The 26,567-nt window shown below is 45.8% G+C and overlaps 1 protein-coding gene and 1 pseudogene across 1 annotated transcript in view; both read left to right on the plus strand.

The window, feature by feature from the left end:
* The window catches only part of LOC141102975 (vitrin-like), a 57,340-nt gene that overhangs the window by 27,187 nt on the left and 3,586 nt on the right, over positions 1 to 26,567 (plus strand). The window contains exon 4 of the mRNA XM_073592044.1: positions 3,606 to 3,662. Within this exon, the coding sequence (XP_073448145.1) occupies positions 3,606 to 3,662 (57 nt within the window). The remainder of the gene's footprint in view (positions 1 to 3,605; positions 3,663 to 26,567) is intronic.
* On the plus strand, positions 15,312 to 15,446 carry LOC141103968 (U2 spliceosomal RNA; annotated as a pseudogene).

Raw genomic sequence — 26,567 nt, forward strand, 5'->3', positions numbered from 1 at the left:
CAGGTATCTGGGCTGATCCCTCTAACACTGCGTTTTTGGGAACCCTAAACTGCTGGGGACGCTAGTATAGATCCGATCGGATCAGATATTGATCCGTTCAGATACTATACCACTAAGGGAGGTGTACGGTGCGTGCGTGGGTGTTAGCGGTACTGGCGCTAACCTGACACTGCCTGGGGCTGGTGCTTGCCAGTTCACCAAAATGCTACCAAAAAAAAGTTAGCGATCGCAGGGATCAGGCCTGACTCTGCGAACGCTTCAGTTATGCGTTTAGTGTTTTGTAAGTGACAGTGATCAATCGATACTGCACTTGGGTGGGCTGGGCTGGGCCGGGCGGAGGGGCAAAACGTAGGTGCTAGCAGGTATCTGGGCTGATCTCGTTAACACTGCGTTTTTGGGAATCCTAAACTGCTGGGGACGCTAGTATAGATCTGATCGGATCAGATATTGATCCGTTCAGATACTATACCACTAAGGGAGGTTTACAGTGCGTGCGTGGGTGTTATCTCTACTGGCGCTAACCTGACGCTGTCTGGGGCGACGCATATCACCGCCGGGCGATCAGGGGGCTAAACCTTTATTCGGTAATAAACGGCGGGTGCCCTGACACTATAAAAAATAAACGAACTAACCAGCGTCACCCGTAACGGTTATACGGTGATCAGTGGTGAAAGGGTTAACTAGGGGGCAATCAAGGGGTTAAAACATTTATTAGGTAGTATATGGGGGTCCCTGACGCTATAAAATGCTGACGGCGAACCTAAATATTTACCTCCCTAACTAGCGTAACCAGTGACACTAATACAGCGATCAGAAAAATTATCGCTTAGCAACACTGGCGACGGGGGGTGATCAAGGGGTTAAAACTTTATTAGGGGGGGTTAGGGGGGTATCCTAGACCTAAAGGGGGCTAACACTAACTGCCCTACCACACTAACTGTCACAAACTGACACCAATGCAGTAATCAGAAAAAAACAAAAAAAACTGCTTGTGTCAGTGTGACGGGGGGGGGGTGATTGGGGGGGGATCGGTGGTGTATTGTGTGCCTGGCATGTTCTACTGTGTGTGTGTGTTGGTGCACTCACATTACAGTCTTCTCTCCTCGGCGCCGGAATGGAAAATACCGAGCCGAGGAGAGATGACATCATTTCCTCTGCCTCTGTGTACTTTACAGAGGCAGAAAAATGATCCCATTGGCTGGGAGCGATCGGGAGGGGGGGGCCACGAATGGATGGCCTCCCCCTCACCTCTGATCGCTGGGGGACAAATGCCGACCACCTCGGGCACCGGGGGGGTCTGATCGGACCCCCCGCCCGCAGGAGGCAGATCACGTACAGGTACGTGATTCTGCCTGCCCGTGCCATTCTGCCGACGTACATCGCCGTGAGGCGATCGGCAAGTGGTTAAAAGTTTTTTTTGCATTGATACATGTCCCCTGGGGCAGGACCCGGGTCCCCAAACCCTTTTTAGGACAATACCATGCAAATTAGCCTTTAAAATTAGCACTTTTGATTGTGAACGTTCGAGTCCCATAGACGTCAATGGGGTTCTAACGTTCGTGCAAATTTTCGGTCCGTTCACAGGTTCTGGTGCGAACCGAACCGGGGGGTGTTCGGCTCATCCCTAGTGGAGATCATTGGAGTTGTGGTATTTTCTTCAGTGATTTCCAGCTTCCAGTAGCTTCAGCCAGGTATGGTATATGTAAGCTGGACCAATGTAATTATTTATAAAATATCCATTCCTTGAATTCTTAATAAAAGCATTGTGCACATATGTCTGCCCCAAAAACATTTGCAGGTTAATGGCAGTATGATCAACGAGATCCAACACATCCACATCAACCAGTCATCTCTGTAAAATGGTGGAAGGCTTCCTTGGCAGGGGAAAGTTGCATTAACATTGGTGTGAGCATATGAATTTTATGCAGTAGGGAGTTAGGCTGCTTTTCTCCCAAGGGACTACATGGCAGTGTAAAGCCTCGTACACATGATCGGATTTTCCGCAGACAAAACCTCGGACTTTTGTCCGAAGGTGTGTGCCTGGATTTTGTCTTGCATACAAACGGCAAGGAATTGTCGGCCAACAAACACAAACATAGTAACGTACTACGTGGTTTTTCTGCTCTTTGGGCTCCTTCTGACAGTGGATACAGTTTAAACATTACTGTGATGATGATGCATTTAGCTTGGCCATAAAGTGCTCGCCCATAAGGCTTCACGTACATGGGACGTTGTTCAACCTCTCCTGAACGGTTTAACTTAAAAAGCTAGAAACCGGCGTCTAAAAACGGCTGTTTAGCCGCGTTTACATTCCGCGTTTAGTCACGTTTAGCCGTGTTTGCGTCTAGAAGCATTTTCTTTTTTCAAAATAGCCAAAAATAAAAAACGCCTGTAAACGAAACGCTGTTAAACGCGAGTTACCGCGTTTAGCCGCGTTTGGGGTTTGAAATGCCTCTATACACAGCTTCTGAACGCATTTTTTTGGGTCCCAAAAAAAGCCTCTAAACACAACTGCCTAGAAATGACTAAACGAACCTGTGTATATGTACTGATAAGATAACATAGAGGAGGGTTCATGAGCAGTTGAAAAAAATGCCCAACTGCTCCTAAACGTCCGTTTACCAGCAGCGGTGTACATGAGGCCTAAAGCTGTCATGGGTCCACTCGTGTCCATCGGGCACAAACTGAACAGGCATGTATGTCACAAAACTGACATCCATCCTATCCGGCTCCAATTCTGCTCACAGATCCCCTGCTGATTGGAGCAGACGCCGCTCCATTGAGGCCAAGTTCACATATGAGCGGCCAAGGTTTGCAGCCCAGGGTCCGGTGCATTTCTGTTCAACGGTTCAGGTGCGAATCAGGCCCAAATTTCTGCCTGAATTTGCACCTGAACTGGACCCAAAAATGCACAGGAAACTGCAACACGGTCCTCCCAGACATGTATGAAGCAGCTCTATTGAGAGCTGGTCACATTCATATGTCATGCGAATTGGATGCAGTTAAAAACGCATCGAATTCGCACATACCTGTATGTGAACCCGGCCTTAAAAGTAGCCTGAAACAGATAACAAGCTGGTAACAAATAGGAACTATTTCTGTTCAACAGATGCTTTGTGCACTGTCAACCCAATTAACATAGCACCTCAATCAAAGTGGATCCAGGCATCAAAAGCTAGTAGATGCATTTTTTCTACTACTAGGCGCTTTATCTGGATTCACTAAGGACTATATATTTCATTCCCCCTCTCTCCAATTTTTTTACCTCTATATTTCCTTTCTCTGTAATTTCATATATTTCAGAGGTTTTATTCTGTATCTATATTTGATCTTTAATCCAAGAATATTTTTTTAAATAGCTGCCACATTAATCATCATGTTTTTATGCATGTACTGTATACACATTTAAGCATTTTGGATCACAAAATCACAATTTATATTAATTTAAAAGTGTATAAAATATCATAAAAAAACATACAATGGGTGGTACCTATTAAAGTTTTATTGAATAAACATAATGCCTGTGAATTTATACAATACATATAAAACTTTGACTAGAGATGGCTGATGAAATCATTATTCTAACATTCAATTTTCTATTTCAGAACAAGTGTCTTTTAGGCTTCCCAATCCTAATGAAAACACATTCTCAAAACCATCAGGTAATTTTCTATGTTATGAGAATGGTACTTTAACCACTTCAGCCCCGGAAGGATTTACCCCCTTCCTGACCAGAGCACTTTTTACAATTTGGCACTGCGTCGCTTTAACTGCTAATTGCGCGGTCATGCAATGCTGTACCCAAACGAAATTTGCGTCCTTTTCTTCCCACAAATAGAGCTTTATTTTGATGGTATTTGATCACCTCTGCCGCTTTTATTTTTTGCGCTATAAACGGAAAAAGACCGAAAATTTTGAAAAAAAATGATATTTTCTACTTTTTGTTATAAAAAAAATCCATTAAAATCAATTTTAGTCATACATTTAGGCCAAAATGTATTCGGCCACATGTCTTTGGTAAAAAAAATGTCAATAAGCGTATATTTATTGGTTTGCGCAAAAGTTATAGCGCCTACAAACTAGGGTACATTTTCTGGAATTTACACAGCTTTTAGTTTATGACTGTCTATGTCATTTCATGAGGTGCTAAAATGGCAGGGCAGTACAAAACCCCCCCAAATGACCCCATTTTGGAAAGTAGACACCCCAAGGAAATTGCTGAGAGGCATGTTGAACCCATTGAATATTTTTTTTTTTTGTCCCAAGTGATTGAATAATGACAAAAAAAAAAAAAAAAAAAAAAAATTACAAAAAGTTGTCACTAAATGATATATTGCTCACACAGGCCATGGGCATATGTGGAATTGCACCCCAAAATACATTCAGCTGCTTCTCCTGAGTACGGGGATACCAAATGTGTGGGACTTTTTGGGAGCCCAGCCGCGTACGGGGCCCCGAAAACCAAGCACCGCCTTCAGGATTTCAAAGGGCATACATTTTTGATTTTACTCCTCACTACCTATCACAGTTTTGAAGGCCATAAAATGCCAGGATGGCACAAACCCCCCCCAAATGACCCCATTTTGGAAAGTAGACACCCCAAGCTATTTGCTGAGAGGCATGTTAAGTCCATGGAATATTTTATATTTGGACACAAGTTGCGGGAAAGTGACAATTTTTTTTTTTTTTTCACAAAGTTGTCACTAAATGATATATTGCTCAAACATGCCATGGGCATATGTGGAATTACACCCCAAAATACATTCTGCTGCTTCTCCTGAGTACGGGGATATCACATGTGTGGGACTTTTTGGGAGCCTAGCCGCGTACGGGGCCCCGAAAACCAAGCACCGCCTTCAGGATTTCAAAGGGCATACATTTTTGATTTTACTCCCCACTACCTATCACAGTTTTGAAGGCCATAAAATGCCAAGATGGCACAAACCCCCCCCAAATGACCCCATTTTGGAAAGTAGACACCCCAAGCTATTTGCTGAGAGGCATGTTGAGTCCATGGAATATTTTATATTTGGACACAAGTTGCAGGAAAGTGACAATTTTTTTTTTTTTTTTGCACAAAGTTGTCACTAAATGATATACTGCTCAAACATGCCATGGGCATATGTGGAATTACACCCCAAAATACATTCTGCTGCTTCTCCTGAGTACGGGGATACCACATGTGTGGGACTTTTTGGGAGCCTAGCCGCGTACGGGGCCCCAAAAACCAAGCACCGCCTTCAGGATTTCTAAGGGCATAAATTTTTGATTTTACTCCTCACTACCTATCACAGTTTTGAAGGCCATAAAATACCAAGATGGCACAAACCCCCCCCAAATGACCCCATTTTGGAAAGTAGACACCCCAAGCTATTTGCTGAGAGGCATGTTGAGTCCATGGAATATTTAATTTTTGACACAAGTTGCGGAAAAGTGACAATTTTTTTTTTTTTTTGCACAAAGTTGTCACTAAATGATATATTGCTCACACAGGCTATGGGCTTATGTGGAATTGCACCCCAAAATACATTCTGCTGATTCTCCTGAGTATGGGGATACCACATGTGTGGGACTTTTTGGGAGCCTAGCCGCGTACGGGGCCCCGAAAACCCAGCACCGCCTTCAGGATTTCTAAGGGCGTAAAGTTGTGATTTCACTCCTCACTACCTATCACATTTTTGAAGGCCATAAAATGCCCAGATGGCACAAAACCCCCCCAAATGACCCCATTTTGGAAAGAAGACACCCCAAGCTATTTGCTGAGAGGCATGATGAGTACATGGAATATTTTATATTTTGACACAAGTTGCGGGAAAGTGACAATTTTTTTTTTTTTTTTTTTTTTTTTTGCACAAAGTTGTCACTAAATGATATATTGCTCAAACATGCCATGGGCATATGTGGAATTACACCCCAAAATACATTCTGCTGCTTCTCCTGAGTACGGGGATACCACATGAGTGGCACTTTTTGGGAGCCTAGCTTCATACGGGGCCCCGAAATCCAATCACCGCCTTCAGGATTTCTAAGAGCGTTAATTTTTGATTTCACTCCTTACTACCCATCACAGTTTTGAAGGCCATAAAATGCCAAGATAGCACAAAACCGCCCCAAAATGACCCCATTTTGGAAAGTAGACACCCCAAGCTATTTGCTGAGAGGCATGGTGAGTATTTTGCAGCTCTCATTTGTTTTTGAAAATGAAGAAAGACAAGAAAAACGTATTTTTTTTTTTCTTTTTTCAATTTTCAAAAGTTTGTGACAAAAAGTGAGGTCTGCAAAATACTCACTATACCTCTCAGCAAATAGCTTTGGGTGTCTATTTTCCAAAATGGGGTCATTTGGGGGGGGTTTGTGCCATCTGGGCATTACATGGCCTCCGAAACTGTGATAGGCAGTGAAGAGTGAAATCAAAAATTTACGCCCTTAGAAAGCCTGAAGGCGGTGCTTGGTTTTCGGGGTCCCCTATGCGGATAGGCTCCCAAAAAGTCTCACACATGTGGTATCCCCGTACTCAGGAGAGGCAACAGAATGTATTTTGGGGTGTAATTTCACATATTCCCATGGCATGTTTGAGCAATATATCATTTAGTGACAACTTTGTGCAAAAAAAAAAAAAAAAATAATAATTTGTCTTTTTCCCGCAACTTGTGTCACAATATAAAATATTCCATGGACTCGACATGCCTCTCAGCAAATAGCTTGGGGTGTCTACTTTCCAAAATGGGGTCATTTGGGGGGGTTTTGAACTGTCCTGGCATTTTATGCAGAACATTTAGAAGCTTATGTCACACATCACCCACTCTTCTAACCACTGGAAGACAAAGCCCTTTCTGACACTTTTTGTTTACATGAAAAAATTATTTTTTTTTGCAAGAAAATTACTTTGAACCCCCAAACATTATATATTTTTTTAAAGCAAATGCCCTACAGATTAAAATGGTGGGTGTTTCATTTTTTTTTTTCACACAATATTTCCGCAGCGATTTTTCAAACGCATTTTTTGGGGAAAAAACACACTTTTTTAAATTTTAATGCACTAAAACACACTATATTGCCCAAATGTTTGATGAAATAAAAAAGATGATCTTAGGCCGAATACATGGATACCAAACATGACATGTTTTAAAATTGCGCACAAACGTGCAGTGGCGACAAACTAAATACATTTTTAAAAGCCTTTAAAAGCCTTTACAGGTTACCACTTTAGATTTACAGAGGAGGTCTACTGCTAAAATTACTGCCCTCGATCTGACCTTCGCGGTGATACCTCACATGCATGGTGCAATTGCTGTTTACATTTGACGCCAGACCAACGCTTGCGTTCGCCTTTGCGCGAGAGCAGGGGGGGACAGGGGTGCTTTTTTTTTTTTTTTTTTTTTTTTTAATTAATTTTTTGATTTTTTATCTTATTTTTAAACTGTTCCTTTCATTTTTATTTTTTTTAAATCATTTTTATTGTTATCTCAGGGAATGTAAATATCCCCTATGATAGCAATAGGTAGTGACAGGTACTCTTTTTTGAAAAAATTGGGGTCTATTAGACCCTAGATCTCTCCTCTGCCCTCAAAGCATCTGACCACACCAAGATCGGTGTGATAAAATGCTTTCCCAATTTCCCAATGGCGCTGTTTACATCTGGCGAAATCTAAGTCATGAAATGCTCGTAGCTTCCGGATTCTTAGGCCATAGAGATGTTTGGAGCCATTCTGGTCTCTGATCAGCTCTATGGTCAGCTGGCCGAATCACTGGCTGCATTCTCAGGTTCCCTGTTGGGACAGGAGAGCCAGAGAAAAACATGGAAGACGGTGGGGGGGGGGGGCATTTCCTCCCACTGCTTGTAAAAGCAGTCTAGAGGCTAATTAGCCGCTAGGATTGCTTTTACATGAAAGCCGACCACTGGCTGAAAAGAATGATACCAAGATGATACCTAAACCTGCAGGCATCATTCTGGTATAACCACTCAAAGTCCAGCAACATACCAGTACGTTGCTGGTCCTTGTTGGGCATATATTGTAAACTTTTTTTTCATGCAGCCTGTGGGCTGAACGAAAAAAAGATATTGATCGGTGGGTATGCCCACCATTAGAATACCTCCCTTCATCCACCCACTTCTAATGATGGGCATACATGCACCATTTATATATGCCGAAGCATGAGGGCATCCTCCCGCAAAAGGCAGGAGCAAATTGCTCCTCCACCCACTGCCCCCACGCTTCGGCATATATGCTGAAGTATGTAACTGTGGTGGTGAAATCACCTCCGACAGCGCTGGAGTCACGGCTTTATGTATCGTGGGAGCAAACGCTGTTGCTGTCAAGATAAATAAATCCGCGCTGCAACTGAATGGCGTACCTGCTAAGCAAATGATGGTTAACAAAAAACAAAGTAACATTACAGTATAACAGTAATACTTACCATACCTGCAAAGCAAATACAAAAAAAAAACCATAGTAAAAAATAAAACATTTAACGCAACCTGTGCCTACCTAAAATATATATATGCCGAAGCATGGGGGCATCCTCCCGCAAAAGGCAGGAGCAAATCGCTCCTCCACCCACTTCTGCCCCCACGCTTCGGCATATATGCTGAAGTATGTAACTGTGGTGGTGAAATCACCTCCGACAGCGCTGGAGTCACGGCTTTATGTATCGTGGAAGCAAACGCTGTTGCTGTCAAGATAAATAAATCCGCGCTGCAACTGAATGGCGTACCTGCTAAGCAAATGATGGTTAACAAAAAACAAAGTAACATTAGAGTATAACAGTAATACTTACCATACCTGCAAAGCAAATACAAAAAAAAACCATAGTAAAAAATAAAACATTTAACGCAACCTGTGCCTACCTAAAATATATATATGCCGAAGCATGGGGGCATCCTCCCGCAAAAGGCAGGAGCAAATCGCTCCTCCACCCACTTCTGCCCCCACGCTTCGGCATATATGCTGAAGTATGTAACTGTGGTGGTGAAATCACCTCCGACAGCGCTGGAGTCACGGCTTTATGTATCGTGGGAGCAAACGCTGTTGCTGTCAAGATAAATAAATCCGCGCTGCAGCTGAATGGCGTACCTGAAAACACAAAGGTGGTTAACAATAAAAAAAACAAAGTATAAAAAAATTACATACCTGAAAAGCAAACATGATAAAACATAACAATAAAACAATGCAGAATAGAATACAGTAAAAAAGAGCAGAACAATAGAGAGAAAATAGAGAGAGAGAGAACAATAAAACGACAACTATTTTTGGTTTTTTTATTTTATATTTTTTTTGTGTATTTTTTTTTTTTTTACTTTTTTTTTTTTTATAACTGTAACTTTTAAAACTGTAACGGTTCCAGGTTTGGGTCTCTCAAAATGCGATGGCATCTTGGGAGACCCTGTGGAAGTGTGTCCTAGTCTGTGCAGTGCTGTACCCTACGCTAATACTCAACTAGTGTATGGTAGCGTTCAAAACATTCACCAATGCAAAGACCAGGATTGCCAGGACAGGAGGGACAATAATACCGGGTGTCACGCCTAAATCCGCGCTTTCTGCAGACACGACATTTTCTTTGGGGGGCTCGTTGGGTAGGGGTACTCTCGAGGACATAAGGAAAATGCCTCTCATGCAGCCGGCCTACTGCATTTGGATTGGGAAGGTGAGGTGGAGCACCGTCTGGAAACAGAAGGGCTCTGACGATCTCTTCCTGGAATTTAAGGAAGGATCCAGTCTGTCCTGAAGCTCTGTATAGCACATGAGCGTTCAGCAAAGCCAATTGAAATAAATAAACAGACACTTTTTTGTACCAGCGTCTGGCCTTACGGGCAATTAGGTACGGCGCCAACAACTGGTCGTTGAGGTCCACCCCTCCCATATTAAGGTTGTATTCGTGGACACAGAGGGGTTTCTCCACAACACCAGTCGCCGTAGTAATTTGGGTCGTCGTGTCTGCATGAAGGGAGGTGAGAACGAAAACATTCTTCTTATCCCTCCACTTCATAGCGAGCAAATTATTATACTTCAAGCAGGCTCTCTCCCCCAGCCTAAGACGGGACTCTACAAGCCGCTGGGGAAAGCCCCGGCGATTAGGTCGCACGGTGCCACATGCTCCAATCTGCTGATCAAACAAGTGACTAAAAAGTGGCACGCTCGTATAATAATTGTCCACGTACAAGTGGTACCCCTTTCCGAATAAGGGTGACACCAAGTCCCACACTATCTTGCCAGCGCTTCCTATGTAGTCAGGGCAGTTGATCGGCTCTACGTGACTATCTTTGCCCTCGTAAACCATAAATCTACATGTATAGCCTGTGGCCCTGTCACAGAGCTTATACATCTTGACCCCGTATCTGGCACGCTTGCTGGGAAGGTACTGTTTGAAGGACAAGCGGCCAGAAAACTTAATCAGGGACTCATCAACGCAGACAACTTGATGGGGGGTAAACAAGTCTGCAAAACGTTGGTTGAAGTGGTTTACGAGGGGCCGAATTTTGTAGATCGTATGCAGGGTCTCCACGAGGACGACAGAGTTCATTGTCGTTGAAGTGCATGAACCGCAAAATCTGCTCGTATCGTGCCCTGGTCATGGAGGCAGAGAACACGGGCATATGGTGAATTGGGTCAGTGGACCAATATGACCGCAACTCACTCTTTTTGGTTATGCCCATGTTGAGGGAAAGGCCCAGAAAGATCTTAAATTCGGAGACCGTAATTGGTCTCCAATCTCTGGCAAGGGAGGACTGGGGATTAGCGGCGATGTGTTGACCAGCGTACAAATTGCTTTGGTCCACAATAGATCTATAGAGATCTTCGGTGAAAAACAGTGAATAAAAATCCAGTGGCATAAAGTCAACTGTTTCCACCTGAATTCCGGGTTGGCCAGTGAAAGGGGGAAGTACGGGTGCTGCAGAAGTGGTGGGTACCCAATTCGGATTGGCGAATGCAGCAGGAAGGGCACTATGGGCACGACGGGCCTGTCTTTGTCTTATTGGTGGCAGCGGGACACTAGTTGTGCTTGCCACCTCGCCAGCTTGAACTGCACTTATGGGACTCGCCACGTCACCACGTGATACTGCAGTGCTGGATGTACGACCAGGGTGTACTAGGCCGCTGGTGCTTGCCAGTTCACCAGAAGGAGTAGCGGCACTAGTACCTCTCTGCTCCCTACGAGAGCCCTGCGGTTCTTGCACTTCAAGGACAGAAGAAGAAGATCGGGGTCTGGTACGCCTGACCCTAGCAGGGACCACAACTCCGTCGTCAGAGCTATCTGTCATGGAGCCGCTGTCCTCTACAGGTTCGTATTCTGAGCCTGAACTTGACAGATGAGTGACTTCCTCTTCACTATCTGTCATACTCAGAAACGTGTAGGCCTCTTCACTAGTGTACCTTCGATTTGCCATTTTGGCCTCTAAATTTAGGGGTACACTAGTGAGACTCACAGGCAAAAAAGCTCCTGACTGTCAGCGACTGATTCAAACCGCTACCAAAAAACTGTTAGCGATCGCAGGGATCAGGCCTGACTCTGCGAACGCTACAGTTATGTGTGCTTAGTGTTTTGTGACAGTTATCGATCGATACTGCACTTGGGTGGGCTGGGCTGGGCTGGGCCGAGGAGCAAAACGCAGGTGCTAGCAGGTATCTGGGCTGATCCCGCTAACACTGCGTTTTTTTGGGGGACCCTAAACTGCTGGGGAGTATAGATCTGATCGGATCAGATATCGATCCGTTCAGATACTATAGCACTAAGGGAGGTGTATGCTGCGTGCGTGGGTTTTAGCGGTACTGGCGCTAACCTGACGCTGCCTGGGGCGACGCAGACCTTATCTGACCCTAAAAACTTAACTTCTATCACCGCCGGGCAATTAGGGGGTTAAACCTTTATAGGGTAATAAACGGCGGGTGCCCTAAAACTATAATAAACTATAATAAACTACAAAAAACAAACCAACTAACCAGCGTCACCTGTAACAATTATATGGTGATCGCTGGTGAAAGGGTTAACTAGGGGGCAATCAAGGGGTTATATGGGGGTCCCTGTCGCTATAAAACACTGACAGCGAACCTATATACTTACCTCCCTAACTAGCGTCACCTGTGTCACTAATACAGCGATCAGAAAAACGATCGCTTAGTGACACTGGCGACGGGGGGTGATCACGGGGTTAAAACTTTATTAGGGGGGTTAGGGGGGTACCCTGGACCTAAAGGGGGGTACCCTAGACCTAAAGGGGGCTAACCTAACTGCCCTAACACTTGTAACTGACACAAACTGACACCAATGCAATAAATCAGAAAAAAAAAAAACCTGCTATTGGTGTCAGAGTGACAGGGGGTACAGGGGGGTGATCAGGGGGTGATCGGGGGGTGACAGGGGGGTGACAAGTGTGCCTGCGTGTTCTACTGTATGTGTAGTGTTGGTGCACTTACTTGGATGTCTTCTCTCCTCGGCGCCGGACGAAAAGACCGACTCGAGGAGAGATTACATCACTTCCTCTGCTTCTGTTTACATTCACAGAAGCCGAGGAAGCTTGTCATTGGCCAGGAGCGATCGCGAGGGGGGGGCCACGAATGAGTGGCCTCCCCCTCACCTTTGATCGACCCTGACCTCGATCCGACCGCCGCTGGCACCGGGGGGGGGTCCGATCGGACCCCCCACCCGCGGGCAGGCAAGGACGTACCTGTACGTCCTTTTGCCTGCCCGTGCCGCTCTGTCGACGTATATAGTCGTGCGGCGGTCGGCAACTGGTTAAGTAGAAATAAACTGAGCCCCACAAACTAAAAGCAAACTCCCCCATCCAATCATGTCGATATGCTTTTTTTTGCTGCGCAATCACTTTGTAAAACAGTTCCTCTAGCCATGGCCATCTTGAATAAGGGCAGATGATGTATATAGCATTTACTTCATGGAATCTATCTGCCCTTAGCTCAGCGGATGGCTGGGTGTGCTAAAAAAACCTCTCCTTCCCTCCTCCAAATGACAGAAAAAAATGCCAATGAAGACTCCTGGGCATTTTGGCCTAGGACAGAAACCAGGAAGCAATTAAAGAAATGAAAAAAAAAAAATTAAAGCAAATATACCTTCCTATCAATTTACTAATGATAGTAGCATAATGATTCAAAATAGGTGATACTGATTTAGTTTAGTTTAACTTTAAACCCAGCCTCTATTTTGCCCATATATAAAATGCAGTATTTCTAATTTGAGCTGACTTGCACAAGACTGCCAGGTACATGGGCTGATCCAGGGGCTGTTTAATTGTATACATGTACACCACCCAAAGAAACCAACTACTAAAAAAAAGTAGAGGATACCATTGATGGACCCATCAAAGTAAATAGTCATGAAAAAAGGATATAGCTAAAAAAAATAACAGAAACAGTAATTATATATCTAAGAGAATAAAGAATGCACAGAAAATAAATACGTCCTTTTTGGGCTTGTATTCAAAGGTGATGCAAGGATTCTTGACACCCTAGGCGAAACCTAATTTTGCCACCCTGGCTCCACCCTCTTTGCCCTGCCCATGTATAATTCACCTTTTTAATGACGTGCCCATCAAATGCAGCCTCTCTAACGCCCACCAATGCAGCCCACCAGCACCCATCAATGCAGTCTCACTAACGCTCATCAATGCAGCCTACCAATGCCCATCAATGCAGCCTACCAGCGCCCATCAGTGCAGCCTACCAGTGCCCATCAATGAATCTTTGCTTGCTTCCACTCATTCGGGAGTCGGGACACAGGCACAGTCCTCTGCCGCCACTGCACCTCTGACACTATGTGCGAATGGAGTGGCGGCTGCTTGCTGATGCTGAGACTTAGTTGCTTGCTGCAGAGAGAAGAGTAGGAATACCAGTGGCTGGGCGCCCTAGGCAGCAGTGCGCCCTTGGTGGCTGCCTAGTTTGCCTAGTGGTAGCACTGGCCCTGCTTTTATTGTAAGCATATTTTTCACAAATCACTGCTAATAGTCAGTTAGGACGACAGTTCACAAAATGCTCTTTAAGGTAGTTGCCTAGGGCATAAAATGTACACTTTATTCTTAATGAAGGAATGCAGTCTGTAGCAAGATCTGTAGTTATAGGGCATGGCAGTGCAGATTGCCTGTGAGAGAATAACACTGACATTTAACAATGCTTGTAGGTTAGGAATGGTAGGCACTCAACTAAGGTGTGTATCTGTGAGAAAATCTGCTGATAATGGATTATGTAGCAGAAAACATACACTATATTACCAAAAGTATTGGGATGCCTGCCTTTACACACACATGAACTTTAATGGCATCCCAGTCTTAGTCAGTAGGGTTCAATATTGAGTTGGTCCACCCTTTGCAGCTATAACAGCTTTAACTCTTCTGGGAAGTCTGTCCACAAGGTCTCCAGCTCAGCAGTGGTACCCGAAGCAGCCAATACATAGGTAGACTATGCTGCCACCTACGGTGCTGTAGAGGTAGTTTTACAAGGATCCACAGGCGGATCTAGCGTGGTGGCAGACAGTTCCACAGAAGGTTCCTTGGCAGGTGGAGTGTCAGAAGGAGAACAAGGGATAGCACACAGCCAGGAGATGTCACTCCAGTGGAGCAGTTACTAGGCACCGACTCAACCACTGGTTGGGTGGGGGAATCAAGGTGCCAACCCAAGGTGTCATCTTGGCTTGGAGAACCAGAGGCAGACTGCAGTGAAGTGAAGACAACAGCCTTTGGATGTGACACAGGTGCTGAAGCAGGTATACAGACACTGGCAATCACTCTGCATCAGGCCCTGGAGATCCTCTGGGAGACAGGTGCATAGTAAGTTGTTGCAGTCAATGCAGTGGGCCCAGGACAAGAAGTTTGCTGACCTCCGATGAGACTTCAGGCAAACCAGGCGTTGCGTATCCCGATCGTTAATTGAGCCAACCTGACCATGGGAGAGTCCCATAATTAGGATTAGCGGCCAGGGCTCCAGCTTCATCGTCAGTAATTTCCAGAGTAGGATCTGAGCCACAGGGAGGTATCCTTCAGCAAGCACAGAACCATGTGAGAAGCAGGGGGCATCCTCACTGGCGTATATTTATCCTTGCACCTTATGTTGCAGCAGCCAATCCTGATACAAAATGCGGTGTGACATCAGCAATTACAAGCTGATCATGCTTGGACATGTTTGCGCAAGCATTTTCTCACTAACAGCCATGGTCTTTTTCAATCACAGTCCCCGCATCGCACCTGCATCGCACACTGGTTCACACTGACATCTGCGAACCGCTGGGGGTGTCAATGTAAAGTTAATGACACCCCAGATCGGTTCGCAGATCGCAGTGGGAACTGTAAAATGGTGCAGGAATTCTATATCGCTTCTCGGCCTTTTGGCTAAGATCAAGTGTAGTATCTGTTCTTAACAGTTGCCAGGAGGTGGCGCTTTGCTTCTGTCCCTGATCTACGGTGAGGTGGTATCAGGAATGGCGGAGGCTATGCAAAACCTGCTGGTGTAAAGGTAACCTGGAGCGGTTCGTAGCTGAAAGGGAAGCCTACTTATGGGGATGGAGAACCATTGGGTCTGGCCAGAGGGTCAGGTCCCTGGCCTTCTGGCCTAGATTGGGGTAGCTCTAGCTCCGGTCAGTTTTTCGGGAGAGCACACTGGCTCCCCTTTCCCACCGGGGGAGCCATTAGTATTTCCTGAATGTAATTAGGTAGGAGGGATGGGAGTGACGGTGGGGCATGATGGTAAAGGGCTCTCATCAATAGGGATGAGCCGAACACCCCCGGTTCGGTTCGCACCAGAACCTGCGAACGGACCGAAAATTCACACGAACGTTAGAACCCCATTGACGTCTATGAGACTCGAACGTTCGAAATCAAAAGTGCTCATTTTAAAGGCTAATTTGCATGGTAGTTATGACTAAGGCCTTATAGGCTGAAACGCGTCAACTGTTCTTATTATTTGTGTTTGGTCACTGTGGCTTGTCAATAAATATTATACTTCTTAAGAGCAATCACTGGAGTGCGGATCATCTTTTCCTCATTGTCCTAAAAAGGGTTTGGGGACCCGGGTCCTGCCCCAGGGGACATGTATCAATGCAAAAAAAACTTTTAAAAATGGCCGTTTTTTCGGGAGCAGTGATTTTAATGATGCTTAAAGTAAAAAAAAAAAAAGTGAAATATTCCTTTAAATATCATACCTGGGAGGTGTCTGTGGTATGCCTGTAAAGTGGCACATGTTTCCCGTGCTTAGAACAGTCCCTGCACAAAATGTAATTTTTAAAGGAAAAAAAGTCATTTAAAACTGCTTGCGGCTTTAATGTAATGTCGGGTCCTGGCAATATGGATGAAAATCAGTGAGACAAAGGGCATGGGTATCCCCCAGTCCATTACCAGGCCCTTTGGGTCTTGTATGGATATTAAGGGGAACCCCGCACCCAAATTAAAAAAGGAAACAGCAGTATATAGGCTCTGTACTCTGAACAGCAGTATACAGGCGGTGTAAACAAGACAGGGACTGTAGGTTTGTTGTTAAGTAGAATCTGTTTGTAATTTTGAACTGGTACATTTTTAACGTGTTTAGCTCCAGCCAAAAAATCTATTTTAAGCTTTTTGGAAAACATAGGGAAGGGTTATCACCCCTGTGACATTTGTTTTGCTGTCTGTGCTCCTCTTCAGAAGATTTCACCTCACTTTTTGTCCCAATGACAAATGTTTTTTGAAAATTTGGGTTTTTTTGTGAAACAAGGATTGGTGATAAAGCATCAGTGGAAAGGAGAAATGTTTTTCCCATATTAACTCTTACAGGAGAGAATTTCCCTTCCTAGGGGTAGATTTCATCTCACTTCCTGTTGTCTCCTTCCGTTTGCAAGTAGGAGTCATTTGTAAGTTGGATGTTTGAAAGTAGGGGCCTGTCCTATATACTCAGCAGAAATTTGGGCCTTAGGTGTTGTTGTGGCCACAACACTGTAAGCCCTCACAGGGCCCTGCTGTGAAATATTAGCTCAAGAATTGTAATTACATGCCCCTGTTGAACAGGGGCAGAAAAATTGGGCCTTTGGGGGTGGTGGTGGTGGTGGTGCTGGTGCCACAACACTGTAAGTCCTCACTCGTTCTTGGTGGGCGCAGAAACGGGCCCCGCTGTGAAATATTAGATCAAGGATTGTAATTACAGGGGCTGAAAAATTGGGCTTTAGACACTGGTGCTGGTGCCACAACACTGCAACCCCTCACAGATACTCTAGTTGGAACGCAGGAACGAGCCCTGCTGCAAAGTACTGCATCAAAGTACTGCATCAAAAATTGTAATTACACGCCCCTGTTAAACAGGGGCTGAAAAATTAGGCCTTGGGCACTGGTGCTGGGGCCACAACACTGCAACCCCTCACAGATACTCTAGTTGGAATGCAGGAACGAGCCCTGCTGCAAAGTATTGCATCAAAAATTGTAATTACACGCCCCTGTTAAACAGGGGCTGAAAAATTGGGCCTTAGGCACTGGTGCTGGTGCCACAACATTGCAACCCTTCACAGATACTCTAGTTGGAACGCATAAACGAGCCCTGCTGCAAACTATTGCATCAAAAATTGTAATTACACGCCCTTGTTAAACAGGGGCTGAAAAATTAGGCCTTAGGCACTGGTGCTGGTGCCACAACATTGCAACCCCTCACAGATACTCTAGTTGAAACGCAGAAATGAGCCCTGCTGCAAAGTATTGCATCAAAAATTGTAATTACACGCCCCTGTTAAACAGGGGCTGAAAAAATGGGCCTTAGGCACTGGTGCTGGTGCCACAACACTGCAACCCCTTACAGATACTCTAGTTGGAACGCAGGAACGAGCCCTGCTTCAAAGTATTGCATCAAAAATTGTAATTACACGCCCCTGCTAAACAGGGGTTGAAAAATTGGGCCTTAGGCACTGGTGGCGGCGCCCAGAACCAAAAATGTTCTTACAAGCTATCAGCGTGATCATTGAGGAGGGAGAGGATAATTACTCAGGATAGTCACTCAGCATCAGCATAGGCAGTCTTTGAAGGGATCTGAGATTTCAAAAAAAATTATTCGGTTACATCAGCATCAGGTACTTGGTAGCTGGTGGTGATCCAAGACTGATTCATTTTTATGAAGGTCAGTCGATCGACCGAGTCGGTGGATAGACGCACCTTGTGATCAGTTACAAAGCCTCCAGCAGCACTGAATGTGCATTCCGAAAGAACGCTGGATGCGGGACAGGCCAGTAGCTCAATTGCATACTGTGCAAGCTCTGGCCAGTGATCCACCCTCAAGACCCAGTTGCCTCAGCAACACGTTGTCCAGAAACAGGAGTTTGTAACCTCCCAGTCTCTGGGAACGTGTTGCACAGACCTTTCTGCAAGGCCTCCCGAAGATGTTTCATCCTCTGCTCCCTCTGCGACGGCAAAATAAGGTCTGCAACCTTACCCTTGTAACGTGGATCAAGGAGGGTTGCCAGCCAGTATTGGTCCTTCTCCTTGATACCACGAATACGAGGATCCTTATGCAGGCTTTGCAGGATCAGGGAGGCCATGCAGCGTAGGTTTGCTGAGGCATTCGGTCCGGAGTCCTCTGGGTCACTAAGGACGACATGGTTCGCAGCCACCTCCTCCCAGCCACGTACAAGTCCATGTGTTTCTTGGGACTGATCCCTTAAAGACTGCTGCTGATGCTGAGTGCCAGGCTCCACCTCCATACTGACACAATCCTCCTCCTCCTCCTCTTCCTCCTCTTCCTCCTCTTCCTGTGTGTTCAGCAGGCACGCAGGAACACTGTCTGGATAAAGGGGGCCTTGAGAGCTAAGGAAGTCCTCCTCTTCCTGCCTCTGTTCTGCCTCAAGTGCCCTGTCCATTATTCCACGCAGAGTGTGCTCCAACAGGTGGACAAGGGGGACAGTGTCACTGTCACTGCTCAATATCCTCGTGGCCTCCTCAAATGGTGACAGGACAGTGCATGCATCCCTGATCATGGCCCACTGGCATGGGGAAAAAAAAACAAGCTCCCCTGACCCTGTCCTGGTGCCATAGTCGCACAGGTACTCATTGATGGCCCTCTGCTGTGTGTGAAGCCGCTGCAGCATGGCCAACGTTGAGTTCCACCTGGTGGGCATGTCACAGAGTAGGCGGTTCTTGGGCAGGTTAAACTCCTTTTGGCAGTCTGTCAGCCGAGCACTGGCATTATATGACCGGCAGAAATGCACACAGACTTTCCTGGCCTGCCTCAGGACATCCTGTAAGCCCAAGAACCGCTGCACCACCAAGTTTGGATGTTAGCCAAACAGGGCACATGGGTCATTTGTCCCTGTCGAAGGGCAAACCACCATTCTTGGCTTAAGTTGGCGTGGCGTCAACCACCTCTGAACCTGCCCCTGCAGAGCTGACAGAACCTCTGCCCCAGTGTGGCTCCTGTCCCCCAAGCACACCAGCTCAAGCACCGCATGGCATCTTTTGGCCTGCATACTTACGTAGCCCCTTGAACGGCTATGGAGCACCGCTGGTTCCGAGGACAAAGCATAGGAAGAGGCCATGGAGGAAGAAGAAGAGGAGGGGTGGAGGAGAGAGGTGTGTCGCAATCATTAGTAGTGGCATTTTGGAGGCGTGGTGGCGGAACAACCTCCATCACTACTGCACCTTGTCCTGCATCCTTCCCAGCTGCCAGCAGAGTCACCCAATGTGCGGTGAAACTTAGGTAACTTCCCTGTCCATGCCTGCTGGACCATGAGTCAGCGGTAATATACACCTTACCACTGACCGCCCTGTCCAGCGAGGCATGGACATTGCCTTCCACATGCCGGTATAGAGCCGGAATCGCCTTCCGTAAGAAAAAGTGGTGTTTGGGTACCTGCCACTGAGGAACCGCACATTCCACAAACTCACGGAAGGGGGCAGAGTCTACCAACTGAAAAGGCAGCAGTTGAAGTGCTTGCAATTTTGCCAAGCTAGCATTCAACCGCTGAGCATGTGGATGGCTGGGAGCGAACTTCTTTCGGCGGTGCAGCAGCTGGGGCAGGGAAATTTGGCTGGTACAATCTGACATCGATGTACCGAAAGCAGATTGCCCACAAGTACTTGGCTGTGACACACCTAATTCTACACCTTCATTCCTCTCAGTGCAGGTCTCAGAGAGGACTGAAGGTATAGTGGGGTTGGAGATCTCAGCTGATGAGGAGCAAGGAGAGGTCCTCTTTGTTCTTTGGTGTGGGTCTTTTAGATATGCTTGCCAACGAACTGCATGGCAGGTCAACATATGTCTGGTCAAGCATATGGTGCCCAAGCGGAAGATGTTTTGGCCACGTGAGATACGCTTCAGACATATGTTGCAAATAGCAGCGGTGCGATCTGATGCACTTGTCTCAAAAAAGGCCCACACCAAAGAACTTTTGGAATAACGCTCAGAGACAGCAGCGCCCTGCACATGCGGAGCTTTGGGGTGTGATGCAGTCAGTGTGCTGCCCTTAGGCTTGCCCCTGGAGGGCATCTTGCCTCGTTGGTGATGTGCCTCCTCCTCCTCTCACCTATCAGGCACTCACGTTGAGTCAGTGACCTCATCATCCCCTCCCTCCTCATCACTGGAGCAAACCTGGCAGTATGCTGCAGCATGGGGAGCATGACTGCCAGATTGCTGTCCTTCTTGGGCACCCCTTCTGTCCATGCTCACGTTACTGCCTTCATCTAGCTCAGTATTATCATCAGAGCCTTCTAAACGCTGGGCATCCTCCTGGAGCATGTACTCAACACTGTGGTCAAACAGTTCGAGGGACTCCTCAGGAGGACATGGTGGGGCTAGGGAAGGAGTCACTGATGCCATTGAGCCGAGGGAAGAGGCCGTGTTGGCAGCTGCCTTGCCAGACAAAGTACCCTGAGCATGGGTGAGAGAGGATGAGGAGGATGAGGACGGCTTGGTCATCCACTCGACCAAGTCTTCCGCATGTTGCAGCTCAACACGGCCAGCTGCCGAAAAAAAGGCCAAGCGTGTCCCACGGCCACGTGCTGATGAGGATGCACCGTCTCCACGACCAGCACTGTTGCCTCTAGACACAGAGCCTGCTTGCCCTCTTTTATTGGCTTGTGATTGTCTGCCTCTCCTTGTTGGCCTTCCAGACATACTAATGGCCTGTAGCTGCACTAAGCTGGGATATATATATATATATATATATATATATATATATATATATATATATATATACTGATACTGCAGCTAGCAAAATCAACTGCCTGCCTGTAGTATGAGAACACCACCAACCTTCTACAGGTAGCTTTAGCTGAACACTGTGCAGAGCTCGCAAAAAACTAACTTGTAGCTTATTTAGCTGCCTGCGGTAGTGATAGGATCAGGAAAACACCACCAACCTTCTACAGGTAGCTTTAGCTGAACACTGTGCAGAGCTCGCAAAAAACTAACTTGTAGCTTATTTAGCTGCCTGCGGTAGTGATAGGATCAGGAAAACACCACCAACCTTCTACAGGTAGCTTTAGCTGAACACTGTGCAGAGCTCGCAAAAAACTAACTTGTAGTTTATTTAGCTGCCTGCGGTAGTGATAGGATCAGGAAAACACCACCATCCTTCTACAGGTAGCTTTAGCTGAACACTGTGCAGAGCTCGCAAAAAACTAACTTGTAGTTTTAGCTGAACACTGTGAGGAGGACGCACTACACTAACTTGTAGGTTTAGCTGAACACTGTTCAGAGGACACACTACACTAACTTGTATCTTTAGCTGAACACTGTGCAGAGGTTGCACTACACTAACTTGTAGTTTTAGCTGAACACTGTTCAGAGGACGCATTACACTAACTTGTAGCTTTAGCTGAACACTGTGCAGAGATCGCACTACACTAACTTGTAGTTTTAGCTGAACACTGTTCAGAGGACGCACTACACTAACTTGTAACTTTTCGCCGAACACTGTGCAGAGGTCGCACTACACTAACTTGTAGTTTTAGCTGAACACTGTTCAGAGGACACACTACACTAACTTGTAGCTTTAGCTGAACACTGTGCAGAGGTCGCACTACACTAACTTGTAGTTTTAGCTGAACACTGTGAGGAGGACGCACTACACTAACTTGTAGCTTTAGCTGAACACTGTGAGGAGGACGTACTACCCTAACTTGTAGCTTTAGCTGAACACTGTGCACTACACTAACTTGTAGTTTTAGCTGAACACTGTTCAGAGGACGCACTACACTAACTTGTAGCTTTAGCTGAACACTGTGCAGAGATCGCACTACACTAACTTGTAGTTTTAGCTGAACACTGTTCAGAGGACGCACTACACTAACTTGTAACTTTTCGCCGAACACTGTGCAGAGGTCGCACTACACTAACTTGTAGTTTTAGCTGAACACTGTTCAGAGGACACACTACACTAACTTGTAGCTTTAGCTGAACACTGTGCAGAGGTCGCACTACACTAACTTGTAGTTTTAGCTGAACACTGTGAGGAGGACGCACTACACTAACTTGTAGCTTTAGCTGAACACTGTGAGGAGGACGTACTACCCTAACTTGTAGCTTTAGCTGAACACTGTGCACTACACTAACTTGTAGTTTTAGCTGAACACTGTGAGGAGGACGCACTACACTAACTTGTAGCTTATTTAGCTGCCTGCGGTAGTGATAGGATCAGGAAAACACCACCAACCTTCTACAGGTAGCTTTAGGTGAACACTCTGCAGAGCTCGCAAAAAAATAACTTGTAGCTTATTTAGCTGCCTGTGGTAGTGATAGGATCAGGAAAACACCACCAACCTTCTACAGGTAGCTTTAGCTGAACACTGTGCAGAGCTCGCACTACACTAACTTGTAGTTTTAGCTGAGCACTGTGAGGAGGACGCACTACACTAACTTGTAGCTTTAGCTGAACACTGTGCAGAGGTCGCACTACACTAACTTGTAGTTTTAGCTGAACACTGTGAGGAGGACGCACTACACTAACTTGTAGCTTTAGCTGAACACTGTGAGGAGGACGCACTACCCTAACTTGTAGCTTTAGCTGAACACTGTGCAGAGGTCACACTAAACTAACTTGTAGCTTTAGTTGAACACTGTGAGGAGGACGCACTACCCTAACTTGTAGCTTTAGCTGAACACTGTGCACTACACTAACTTGTAGTTTTAGCTGAACACTATGAGGAGGACGCACTACACTAACTTGTAGCTTATTTAGCTGCCTGTGGTAGTGATAGGATCAGGAAAACACCACCAACCTTCTACAGGTAGCTTTAGGTGAACACTGTGCAGAGCTCGCAAAAAACTAACTTGTAGCTTATTTAGCTGCCTGCGGTAGTGATAGGATCAGGAAAACACCACCAACCTTCTACAGGTAGCTTTAGCTGAACACTGTGCAGAGCTCGCACTACACTAACTTGTAGTTTTAGCTGAGCACTGTGAGGCGGACACACTACACTAACTTGTAGCTTTAGCTGAACACTGTGCAGAGGTCGCACTACACTAACTTGTAGTTTTAGCTGAACACTGTGAGGAGGACGCACTACACTAACTTGTAGCTTTAGCTGAACACTGTGAGGAGGACACACTACCCTAACTTGTAGCTTTAGCTGAACACTGTGCAGAGGTCACACTAAACTAACTTGTAGCTTTAGCTGAACCCTGTGAGGAGGACGCACTACCCTAACTTGTAGCTTTAGCTGAACACTGTGCAGAGGTCACACTAAACTAACTTGTAGCTTTAGCTGAACACTGTGAGGAGGACGCACTACACTAACATGTAGTTTTAGCTGAACACTGTGCAGAGGTCACACTAAACTAACTTGTAGCTTTAACTAAACAATGTGAGGAGGACGCACTACACTAACTGTAAATAGTCTAGCTGCCTGACTGTGGTACTAATAGGATCAAAAGAACACCAGCAATTTTCTTCAGGTAGCTGTAAATACTGTAACAAGACAAGCCTGCCTGTCAGTAGGAAGATATCAGGAACGGATCTAGCTAAACTGAATACAGTATATATATATATATATATATATATATATACATATATATATACAACACCTGGGATGCATATATATACACAATACACTGTAATTGCAGCTAACTCACTGACTGTCCTGCCAAATCTAGCTAACTCAAATGAAATGACACTGTCTCTCTCTCTCTCTCTCTAAGCACACCGAAACACACTACACAGGGCTGCCGTGCAGGCGGCCCTATATAGTGTGGGGCGTGTTCTAAACCCCCTGAGCCATAATTGGCCAAAGCCACCCAGGCTTTGGCCAATTACAGCTCTCTCTACTGACGGCGCTGTGATTGGCCAAGCATACAGGTCATAGTGCATGCTTGGCCAATTATCAGCCAGCAATGCACTGCGTTGCCGCAGTGAATTATTGGCCGTGACGCGCCACACGAATTTGGCACGAACGGCCCATATCTTTCGCAATTCGGCGAACGGGTGAACAGACGATGTTCGAGTCGAACATGGGTTCGACTCGAACACAAAGCTCATCCCTACTCACCAAGCTTCCAGAACTTCAGGCCTTCCTGGCTGGGGTGGGGGCTGCTGTGGTCTGGGCTGGTGGTCAGGGTTGCACGAAAAGCCAGTGGTGAATGTGCCCCTGAAGTGGCAGTTCAGGGGTGCCGTGCAGTCACAGTGTTCAGGCACTTGATTTATGGCACCATGGTGACTTCACCACAACACACGTTTTCTGCACCTGCCTCTAGGGCCGAGGGGAAATCCTTTTGGCTAGGATCAGGGGAAATTTTTATTCCTGGCCAGAGGGCCAGCCATTGTATTACACAATGGTCACTTTTCACTCTCTCCCACTTCCTTTTCCCCACTTTCTTTTTATTTATCCCCTGTGTTTGTCACTATTTTTGTATTATTTGGCTGATGTTGCACGTTTGTCACAGTGTGATGAGTAGGGTGTGGGTCCTCGGGCCTACTCTGAAAGTCTTGGGAGGGGGTGGACATAGGCCTTCTGGCTTGGTTCACCCTCTCTCATGGGGTCTCCCTTCGGGGGAGTCCCACCTAGTACTTGGGTGGGTCTGTTTTGGCAGACCTTCCAGAGAACGGGGGTCCATCTGGTTTCAGCCAGATGGACCTATGTGAAGTACCTCAGTCCCCGTCTGGAGCCTAACGCCCCGGGGGATCAGGGTAAGGTCCTTCCCTAGTTGAGGACCAGTGTAACACCCGTTGCACGTTTTTGTGTGTCACTCTTTATGTGTGTGCACTTTTTTTGGCACCGGGTGGAAGTTTTTGGGTGTGTTTTGCACTCCACTGGCTTTAAAAAAAAAAAAAAAAAATCAAGTGCTCAAACAGATCATTTACAGCACAGTCAAATTACTTTGTACAAGATACCATACTAAGGTTACAATTAGTCTCTATTTGACTGGGATAGTCCACATTTTGAGGGGTCTGTCTCCAGCAAGCAATCATCCCTGGTAAAACCCTGGCAGGGAAGTCTAAAAGTTTGGCTTGCACAGTGCAGACATTGTAGCCACCCCAATATGCCAACTACTGGACATGAATTTAAAAAAAACAGTACAGTTAGCCCATTTTTTTTGTATAATGTAAGGATGATGTTAAACCGAGTAAATAGATACCTAACATGTCACTCTTTAACCACTTCAGCCCGGGAAGGTTTTACCCCCTTAATTACCAGGCATTATTTTGCGATACGGCACTGCATTAATTTTATCTGACAATTGTGCAGTTTTTATTTTTTGTGCTAGAAACCAAAAAAGAACATCAATTTTGAAAAAAAAAAAAAAAAAGATTTTTTTACTTTCTGCTATAAAACATACCCAATAAAAAATGTTTAAAATCTAATTTCTTCATCAATTAGGCCAATATGTATTCTGGTACATATTTTTGGTAAAAAAAAAATCACAAGTACATATTGATTGGTTTTCGCAAAAGTTATAGCGTCTACAAACTATGGGATATATTTATGGCAATTTTATTTATTTATTACTAGTAATGGTGGCAATCAGCGATTTTTAACGGGACTGCGACATTGCGGTGGACAGATCGGACACCTGACACTTTTGACACTTTTTGGGAAACAGTGACATTACTACAATAATCAGTGGTAAAAATACGCACTGTTACTGTACTAATGACACTGGCAGGGAAGGGGTTAACACCAGGGGCGATCAAAGGGTTAAGTGTCCCTAGTTGGTGCTTGCTTACTGTGTGGGGGATGGACTAACTGGCTGAACACAGAGATCCGTGTTCCTGCTTAGAAGGAACACAAGATCACAATGTTCAGGCTTGTCAGAGTGAGGAGTGGGGAGTGGGGAGTGATCGTGGGTGGCCGGCGGACTATTGCATGAAATGACATACAGGTACACCATTTCACAAGACCTGGCCTGCCACAGTATATGTACTGCGGCCAGTCGGCAAGTGGTTAAAAACACTCGTGGAATGGCCACAAACTACGATACTTAATGATATCCAATAGCGACGGATTAAAAATTTCTACAGGTTACCAGTTTAAAATTACAGAAGAGGTCTTGTACTAGAATTATTGTTCTCGCTCTAACGATCATGGCGATACCTCACATGTGTGGCTTGAACACTGTTTACATTTGCGGTCATGACTTACATATGTGTTCACTTCTGTGCGCGAGCACGGAGGGTTGGGGCATTTT

The sequence above is a fragment of the Aquarana catesbeiana genome, linkage group LG07 (genome assembly GCF_042186555.1).
Source record: "Aquarana catesbeiana isolate 2022-GZ linkage group LG07, ASM4218655v1, whole genome shotgun sequence".
In the NCBI taxonomy this organism is placed as follows: Eukaryota; Metazoa; Chordata; class Amphibia; order Anura; family Ranidae; genus Aquarana; species Aquarana catesbeiana.